The sequence below is a fragment of the Paramisgurnus dabryanus genome, chromosome 18 (genome assembly GCF_030506205.2).
Source record: "Paramisgurnus dabryanus chromosome 18, PD_genome_1.1, whole genome shotgun sequence".
NCBI lineage: Eukaryota > Metazoa > Chordata > Actinopteri > Cypriniformes > Cobitidae > Paramisgurnus > Paramisgurnus dabryanus.
In genome coordinates this window covers 28,341,970-28,352,387 of record NC_133354.1, presented here as the reverse complement: position 1 = coordinate 28,352,387, position 10,418 = coordinate 28,341,970, and the positions used below count along the sequence as shown (strand labels likewise).

The following is a 10,418-nucleotide window of genomic DNA, read 5'->3' as shown; positions in this document are numbered from 1 at the left end:
TGTATATAAATATGTTGGTAACACTTTACAATAAGGTTATTTGTTAATACATTAGTTAAGATTACAGTTTTTCTCAGTCTCTTTGGTATATTTCTCGAATCATCCTCGACATTTGCAAAACAATAAGTGCATTTCTCAAAACAATTTGTACAAATAGCAAAACACCATGGATAACCTGCAAAAGCCACTCTCTTACTCAAAATCCTTAGTTCATCTCTCAAAAGTAAATATCTGTGTTAATGAAGATGTCAGTGGCATCAGAATGACAAGTCATTGTGTCATTGTGTATGGATCAGACAGTCAAATTGTTTAGTCATGTTGTCCATATAACAGTTTACTCTGGAGGGAGAATCTGATGTAAACAATGGCTAAAGTTTTGATGACAGTTATTGTAAATTAGTGTAAGTTATGTGGGAGTTTGATTGCAAGAGACTGGACAAAATGTACATTTATGGTTTACTGTTTGTACTGTAATTCGTTGACAGACCATTTCATTGCCATACAGAAAGAAAAAGACAGCACTGCATAGCACAAAGAAAAAAAAACTAAAGTAGAAATGTGAACATTGGACAAAATCTTTAGTGAAAACTGAACTGTAGGAATTACACTGAAGTCTTCCTATACCTCCTGACCCAGCAAGCATGTTTGACTAAAACAAGGCTAAATTTAGGCTGCCAGTGAAAGTCTAATAGACATCTAACCATAAAAAATAGACGATACATATACTTTTAGAACATGTAAAAGAGAACACCTGTTGACTTTGCTTGCATGAATATCATACATCTTCAAGTAATTTTGGCAAAATGGCATGTAATCAAATTCAATGTTATTTTGGGTAGAAGTTGGTTACTCCTAGCCGGACTATATTGGGGCTATAGTTTGCCGTCATTTCAACATCTCAGTTTTTGCTTGCTTGGGATGTTAGAGAAAGTCAAGATTCACCTGAGAGCAATTTACCAATTCAGGACAGATTTAGAAAAAACTTCTAATGGAAATGTATAGAAATATGTTTGATCAAACCCTGTATTATGACAACTTGTTCAACCATTTTGCATGTAAAGACTTATACTATGACCTTATGCCTAAGGGCCGGCCCTGGCCAATTTGCTGCCCTAGGCAAGATTTCACCTGGTGCCCTTTAGAATCACAGAATCACAATTGTGTTCCAATCATTTTGCTCATAAACTTATACAGAAACACAAACTGCACAGCTTTGTCTTGTTTTTCTTTATTTTGAAAATATTTTGGAAACAAACACACACGCACGCACGCATACTGTGGCTATACTGCACTGAAGCGGCAGTTTAAAATACAAACCCAGAATTTAGTGAACGTCAAGAACAAGAAAGCGGAAACAACAATCAGACCGAGATGCGGGATTTACATAACGTTACACGGACCATGTTTAAATTTCAATGTTTCTGGACAGAAATACCAACTTGTTCACTTTGTTTTGTATTAATAAGCTGCGCATTGGAGTGCTCGCGGTGCTGAAGACCAAGACCCGCTCTGACGGAGTACTGGTGGCACTTATGCACAGATATTTACGTGCAATCTATTGGAAAGCGGACGAGTCATTAGTTGGGTTAGTAAAATAACGAAACTATAGATTTTAAATAGAAGAAAAACATTTTTTTGGTAAAGAGATATTTATTTTAAAAAGTTTAAAAATGCACAACTCTTCTCAAGGGGAAGAAAGCTATACTTTTCCCCTTACGTGCAACCTATCGGAAAGCGCAGATGAGTTCGTTGGGTTAGTAACGAAATTATAGATTTAAGTACAAAATAGTATTTATATAAAGAGAAATGTTAAAATAAAAAGTGCAGAACTCTTCTTAAGTGAAAGTAATAAAGTAAAATAACGAATAATAATTATATAATAACGAATAATAGTTTCCAATGGCTTGCACGTAAATATCTGTGCATGTGCCACCAGTAGCCTACTCCGTCCGAGCGCGTCTTCAGCACCGCGGCCAGCACTTATTAATACCAAACAAAGTGAACAAGTTGGTATTTCTGTCCAGAAACATTGAAATTTAAACATGGTCTGTGTAACATTATTCTGCATCTCGGTCTGATTGTTGTTTCCGTTTTCTTTGTCTTGACGTTCGCTGAATTCTGGGTTTATATTTTAAACTGCCGCTTCTGTGCAGTATAGAGCTATTTAACAAGCACGATCTTCCGAGATACTATGCTACTAATAATTCATTAATAACTGTTGTTTTCTTGTGCAGAATTAAATATTTATAGTAAAATGTTTATATACATATATTAAAAAAATAATAATTTGGGCGCACGGACGCCCCAAGGGGTCGGCGGCGCCCTTAGCATTTGCCTATTCCGCCTATGCCCAGGGCCGGCCCTGGTTGTGGGGAACAGAGATCCATTATAATACATTTTGATCAACATGACAACTGATATTGTTGGAAAAAGCAGAGAATTGTACATAATCATGTGCGTGGATGTACCAAAGAATTTGCAAATTGTTGAAAGAAATGAGAAACTGCTTTTTTGATGTGCACAAGTGACACAATAATGTGAGGATTGAACAGGTATTTTGAGAATTTAAATTCTGATCTGAGAAATGTACCAAAGCAACTGAGAAAAACTGTAACTAACAATGATCAATACTTCTACAGCATTTATTAATTTTATAAAATCAACCATTGTGTAACTGTTAACATTAATTAATGCATCATAAACTAAACGAATAACTATTGATATTCACTAACATCGATACATGAATTAATACATGTTGAGAAACTATTGTTCACTGTTTGTTCATGTTAGTTAATTCATTTACCAATGTTTAACCTTATTATAAAGTGTTAGTGTTACTAATATGTTTATAGGCTAGTTTTTAAAAATGATATGCTTTGCATGCAATTAAATAAATAATAAAACAAAAAATGTAGACTATAGCATTACATTTAGATCTGCTTATGCTGCATCAAAGGTTTTTTTATATTCACTGTTTTAGCAGTCTTGATCTATACAGCCAATCACAGACATCACGTGTGCAAGTTTTTTATTCATGTGTAAAATAGCAATAAAATAATTCATAAATGCTTCTCCTTTTGTCTGTATAGTCTATAAGAATATGGCGTATAAAAGGTTTAATTGACATTAATAATTTGAAGGGTAGGTGTAAACACTATGCCTCCTTAAAAAAATTGCTGCATGACGACCCTGTATGAAACTATTGCCCTATAATTATTCATTAAAAGCATTAAAATAGTATTTTCTGTGTTTGTTGTAAATATTCAGATATAGAAATATAGAAGTAGTTTTGAGGTTGTATGACAACTTCTTAAATTATTTGCAATGATTTATTAGAGTGTGTAGCAAATGTTGAAATACTTGCTGTCTCTGTTCAGCATTTTAGGTAGAGTTTGACTTATACATATATACATATTTTAATATAGTTAAATATATACACTAGTCAAAATTTTGAAGTAGATCTAAAAAATTTTAAATGATACGCGTTCTTGTCTTTGATTCACTTTTTTTATTTACTTCAAATGTTGACACGTGTATAATATCTATTACTAACAACAATTATAAAAAATACTGTAAAAAAAAACAAAATGAATGGGATTACAACTTGCAGCAATCAACTATTGTGCTTCTATTGTAATATGAATACCTTTTGGTTGCTGACAGAAAATCTCTCTTTGTTTCATCTTTCTTTCTCTCATGTATAGAGGCAGTTAATAGCACATATAGAGGAGCATTTGACATCTTTAAAGGAAGTTCGCTCCACCTTACACAGCGAGGATAAGGAGAATGGGAGACGAGGTGATGTTATAGAGACTCTGGTACGAGAGAGCTGTGTGCCCGCTGAGCTGGAGCGCTACACACAGTTTATAGGAGATCTGGAGCGAGTGATCAGTCTGCTGCTCTGTCTGTCAGCCCGTCTAGCCCGGGTACAGAACGCCCTCAGTACTGTGGATGATAGCACAGACACCGAAGAGAAAGTAAGTTATTAGTTACTTCATTTGTTATACCATAGGAGACAGTGGGGTAAGATGTGCCACCCCCAATGTAAAAAAAAATTGACAATTTTGCAAAAGAAAGGGCCCGTTATATACTGTCTGTGAGTTGTTTTTATTAATAATTATTACTCATAAGTTTATCAATTAATAAAACTTTATTATTATTGTTTATTGCTAAAGAATAGTTGTTAATTACTATTAAATAAAGAGTGGCACAGCTTATCCTATTCATGCCTACTGTATTATTAACCAGTATTCAATAAGTGAAAAGGTCAAACCAAAAATGAGATGTGAGAAATGGGACAGGTATGTAAGGTGTGTCTTTGTTTAAATAACTCGTGTTAATACTAGGAGGGGCCCAAATTGTTTGACATTTTTCTTGTTTACTAAAGGTTTTTGTTTGTGGATAAAGAATGTGTTTGTCTGGTCCGTTTTTAGAAATTGTTTTGTGTTTTCTGAGTGAAGATGAGAGTCTTTTTTCATTTTCTTAAGTCTCATCACGTCCGTTCAGTTCAGTTGCTGGTATCAACGTTGCATGGCTGAAACCGTGCTCTGGTTTCGATGAGTTTTGCTAGGGCACTGCCCTCTTGTGACAACTATTTGAACTTCATCAAAATGCAAAAATTGCCATCATTGTGTCAAATTTAAGTCTTATTTTTTCGACAGGTTGCTAATATCCTTAATCCACTAAATGTTGTTTGTATGTTAGTAGTCATTTAGCAGATATTTCATAAATACTTTATTTTTATTGTTGTTTATTATTGTAATTATTAATTATTGCATTACAAATAAGAATTACATTTTGGACTAGTTGTACTACAGATGAGTATTGTACTGTAAATCAGAGGTGCTAAACTCTCTCCTCCCAATTTGCATACTATCTGTCTGAAGTAATATGTATTAGTTAAGTATTAAGTATCTTTAAAGTACCTCAATGGTCTCATGTTTCCAGTAAAAAAATTGACGTGCAGATCCATGCACACTCTTAACAGCCGATGTTACCCACAAACTCATTGTTGTAGGTAGAAAGGTCTCCACATACTATAAACTCTTTGAACTCCACCATCTAGTGTATGAATTTTAGAAAGAGCAGTCGACCCAAATGGATCTCTTAAAGGGAAAGTTCACCCAAAAATGAACATTTTGTCATCAAGTTGTATTTTTTGTTTTGCTGATTACAAATTAATATCTTTTTAAATGTTTGTAACCTATAGGTTTGGGTCACCATTAACTTCCATATTTTTGTGTGAACTTTCCTACAGTTTTTACTGACCATTACCAGAAGTTTAATCAGTTTTCCAGACATGGTACAAGGCATGTCAATCAAACTCGATTTGTACATTGTTCTTTTAATGTCAATGTTATCTGTTTTGCCCAGCTTGACCTCAGTCACCGTCAGACTGAAGTGTAATCGTCTTTGTAGGTGAACTTCCCTTTAATTGCATCTGATAGCTCCGCCTCTGCAACCATTAAGTGTATGAAGTGTTTAGCATTACACGCTCTATTTATTCAGTCGAATGAGTGCATGATCCGGGTACATAAAGTGCACTTTATATTTTGGAGTACACACTACTTACACTATTTGTATTATACAACTGTGTAGAATAGTGCATACAGTGGCAATAAAAAGTATGTGAACCTTTTGGAATTTCATATTTTCTGAATAAATTTGTCTTAAAATGTGATTTGATCTTCATCTAAGTCAAGGGTATTGACAAAAATAATGTGTCTAAAAATAATGACACAAAAAATTGTTTAATGTCTTTTATTAAACACACTCATTCAATATTCAAAAGGGCAGTGGAAAAAGTAAGTGAACCTTTAGAATTAATACCTGGTTGACCCCCTTGGCAGCAAAAACCTAAATCAGGCACTTCCTATAGCTGTGGATTAGACCTGCACATCGTTGAGGAGGAATTTTAGCCCATTCTTCCTGATTCAGAACTGCATTAGCTCTATATTCTTACGACGTATTGTGTATGGCCCTCCTCAAGTCAAACCATAGCATCTTTATTGACTCTGACTTGGCCACTCCAAAAGTCAGATTTGATTTTTCTGAAGCCATTCTGTTGTGGACTTGCTTCTGTGTTTTGGGGTCGTTGTCCTGTTGCATCACCCACCGTTCACACAGTATTAGCTGACGTACAGACATTGTCACATAATCCTGAAGAATCGTCTGATATAGTTGGGAATTCATCTTCCTCTCAATGATTGCAAGCTGGCCAGGCTCTGATGCAGCAAAGCAGGCCCAAATCATAATGTTTCCTTCACCATACTTTACAGTTGGGGTGATGTTTTCATGATGATGTGCCGTGTCCTTTCTACGCCAGATGGTAGCGCTGTGTGTTTTTTCCAAATAGTTAAATCTTTGTTTCATCAGTCCACAAAACATTTTGCCAATACCGCCGTGGCGTGTCAATGTGCTCTTTTTTAAACTTCAGGCGTGCAGCAATGTTCTTTTTAGTAAGCAGTGGCTTCTATTGTGGTGTCCTGCCATGGATACCCTGCTTGTTTAGTGTTTTACGTATTGTAGACTCATGAACAGAGATGTTAGCAAGTTCCAATGATGCCTTCAAATCTTTGGTTGTCATTCAGGGTTGTTTCTTTACCTGGTTGATGAGTCTTTGTTGTGCTCTTGGTGTCAATTTGACTAGGCGCCCACTTCTTGGTAGAGTAGTAACAGTCCCAACGCGTCTCCATTTGTAGATTGTTTGCCTAACTGTAGACTTATGAAGGTCAATAAGACATGGTTAGATCAACTAATCACATCTTTCCTCGTTTCATAGCAATCACTGGACAACCGCCACCGCCTGCTGTGCAAACAGAGGGACGATGCCAAAGACTTAAAGGACAACCTGGACCGTCGGGAGCGAGTGGTCTCAGCATTCCTCTCCAAACAGCTGACAGAAACGCAGCTTCAGGAGTATCGCCGCTTCGTCCAGACCAAGGCCTCTCTGTTGATTCGTCAGAAGGACCTCGATGAGAAGCAGCGTTTGGGAGAGGAACAGATTGAGGCCTTGCTTACCAGTATACCTCGATGAGAGGAGGTCCGGTACCTCCAGAGACCCTCTGAGCGAGAGATCCCCAGATTCCCATTAAGCAGCACTGGGGTTAAGGTTAAACCACTTTGACGCTGGGTCTGTAAAGCCTCAAGGTGCCTTTTAAAGTATGAGCACGGGTTCAACCCAAATTACAGATGCTACATTACCCTGTTTTTTATGCGCTAAGCTGCAGATCATATTAACAGGACTTTTCAAATCGTTGAAAGCTTTAAGATCTGTGGTGTGGTTTATGGTGAGCTTAAAATGGATAAATATGAACTTTGGGGTGTTTGTTTGTATTTTGGGGTTTTTGTTACTTGCAGAGCACTCTGAATGCATGACCAAAAAAAGAAAAAGCACTTTTGACACTAAACTGCACATACGTACTTATTAGAAACATTTAAACTATATCCTATTCAGGTCTTAATCGTTTTCATTTGGCAATTGATTTTGTAACATAGCCTTACATCTGCGCTTTTTGTCCAGTAATTTCATTTGATGGTATCATGTTAAATATATTTTAATGATAAAGTACTGAATTTTATAGATTCTTTTATAACGTTGCATTTGGTATTAAGCATTTTAAATGATTCGGGGTGTATTTTAAGTTTATTTAAGTGCCATCATTACACTTTTTGTGTAGTGAGACTATGAATAAGCAATAATGAATTACTGACACACGTTTGTCAGTTCTCAGCTTGTGCTATTCATACAATTCTTCATAAAGATAAAGATAACAACAATGTTGTTTGTAGCTGAAACACAAAAGCACACGAGTATCCTCTTAACCGTGGTAAATCACTGTACTGTATGATTTCAAATGGCTTTTTACTCTTCAGTAAGGTGTTCAGTAAATACATAAATTAATATTAACAAACAGAATAAAAAAAATCTAATTTATTTGCAAAACTGTAGGCTGTGTGAAGCAACTTGGGACATACTACCAGTCAAAAGTTTGGACATAATTGGACAAATCTGTTTTTTTTTATTAATTTATCTTAAAATGATCTTAAAGGAGTAGTCCACCCAAAAAATGGGGCCCATTAATTTTTTTTTATAGTATGAATAATGGGGACCATTTTGGGGTAAACTACACCTTTAAAGATCTTTTGATACAATACCCAAATTTGAATCATGCCTACATACGAATTTCTTTACAAAACCAAAATTTTAAATGATATGCATCATGTCATTTTTAATGGATTATACAAACATGATAGAATTAAATACTCATGCTGGTTGGTGCAAGAATGTGCATAGATGTAATGTAGATAAAAGTTCACTATTGTAACCAAAATATTAAAAGTTGTGATTTGTTTCAAATGTTACGTTTTTTGATCTCTGTATAATTCTTATTCTGTCATGTATTGATTACTTTACTGCAATAGAGTATATTTATAAAACATGTCCAAACTTTTAAATGGCAGTGCCCGACTTATCCAAGCAGACATTAGAAATGGACCTTATCAGTTTTTTAAATGATTTCGTGAATTCACCGTTCATTCTGATAAACTACTTTGTTAGATGTTGCATTAAACTGTTTTCAGGATTATGTTGATTTATTTTGTATTTGACCTGTACTCGTTTGGGAAAGTACTTATTTTGTCACTCATTATGTTTATTACAAATACTTATTGACACGTTCACTTGTTCCACTGCAAATATGTCATTGTAAATGTTGTGCACTTTACAGCCGTTCATATTCACCGTATGAAATCATCTGTTTAAAATTGTATTGATGATATAAATATATACAAAGTTTGAAAAATTACCATCAAAGTTTGCTGAAAAATGATTTTTCAGAAGCTCTCGGGCTCTACATTCTATAGCGTTTCTTGGGGAATATATGATCACTTGCTATTTTTGGTGGCAAAACAAATTCATGTTTGTTTTGGCCTTTGAACAGAGTGCGGCCCCTGAGTCTTTTCCGTCAAAGTCATGTGAAAGACCTAGTTTTCCAGAGAAACGGCACCCAACAATAACAGAAACACATTTTTTAAGGCTGAAACTATTTCCTGTTATGTATATATACGCAAGTACACCACCATCATTCTGCTTGATCTGTCATTGAGAAATCATTGTGCTTGCTTGGATTTTAGAACTGCTGGATGTGAATTATAAAAGGGTGGGACTCTATGCACTGTTTGAAACCCATCCATCAAACTTACTGTCAATGAAACCTTGAGTACTACAGTGTGCTGTGAATGTTTATTGTGAGTATAGTGTTTGGATCATTTTGTGTTGCTGCCCTCTAGTGGTTTTGCAGTGTATGGTTTGTCTTTGCTTTTTCCTGCTCACTTGATATCTGGATTACATCAATTCCATTACTTTTGTAATAATGCGAATAAAGCAACACCTTACTGTGCACATCAAGTGGTTTTTACTTCTTCAAAAATGTTAATATTCTGTTTTTAAGATATTATAGTGTCATAAATATATGGCTTGGGTTTGGTTAAAATTTTAAGAATTGGCTTCATGGATTTTAATTTTATTTTTCTTAATTTTATTATCCTAAAAATAAATTTAATAAAATGCAGTCAAATCTTCAAGATACTAATTTCTGAAGAGTGTATAGTTTTGTTGTCTTATAGCAGGACAGGGTTGTCGTGAATGCAATAATCATTCATGTCTGTGTCTTAATTTATCTTGTTGCGTAATGAAAAAACATGTGCCATGTCTCAAAGGCATAGAGTCAGTTTAGCCAATAGGGAATATTATTACATCATGGGAACAACGTGAGATGCAGCCGTAAGCAAGAGTGCTCACTTCATATTTTGTCAGTCCGTTGGACCCACGTTGGCATAAACAACCAGCTTTAGTTTACAACCAAGTTTCCATTCCTGATTCCTACTCTATATTAGCATAAACGGCTGATCTCAGGTCAATAGACCGACCTTCCCAAACTAAGCACACACCGAGCCAGACTAACCACATCTATTCAGATGACTAGCTCATGTGACCATTTCAAAGAAAACAAACACTGCAACATTACAAGCCCAAGCCTGTTTCTTTATACAGACAATAAAAGGTGCCGTTCTCAAAGATGAATCTAGATTCAAAACACTTTTTTTTATGTTCTAAACCTAAGTTGCTAACATTCACTGAAATATATTTAGGGGTTAACACCATAATGTTAAAGTTCAGACCCATTTAGATGAGCTAGAAAATGTCAAAGTTTTTAAAGGTTTCAGATATCAGATTTCAGAATTGTCACATCCATAATGGAGAAAGGTCACACTGTAAAATTTGCTGTAGTTATGCAGCTGTTTGCCAGTAACTAACTGTAGATTTAAAGGGGGCATTTCACAAGACTTTTCTGTCCCCAGACTTTGGTGTCCCCAGAGTACACATGTGAAGTTTTAGCTCAAAATACCATATAGAT

General features: G+C 35.2%; 1 protein-coding gene across 2 annotated transcripts in view; it reads left to right on the top strand.

Annotated features, from left to right (window-relative positions):
- The window catches only part of shroom1 (shroom family member 1), a 43,600-nt gene extending 34,197 nt beyond the window's left edge, over window positions 1-9,403 (top strand). For both annotated transcript variants that reach the window (XM_065287555.2, XM_065287556.2), the window contains exons 7-8: window positions 3,705-3,977; window positions 6,782-9,403. In XM_065287555.2, coding sequence (XP_065143627.1) covers window positions 3,705-3,977; window positions 6,782-7,036 — 528 coding nt within the window. In that variant the 3' untranslated portion in view covers window positions 7,037-9,403. The remainder of the gene's footprint in view (window positions 1-3,704; window positions 3,978-6,781) is intronic.
- The last annotated feature ends 1,015 nt before the right edge of the window (window positions 9,404-10,418 follow it).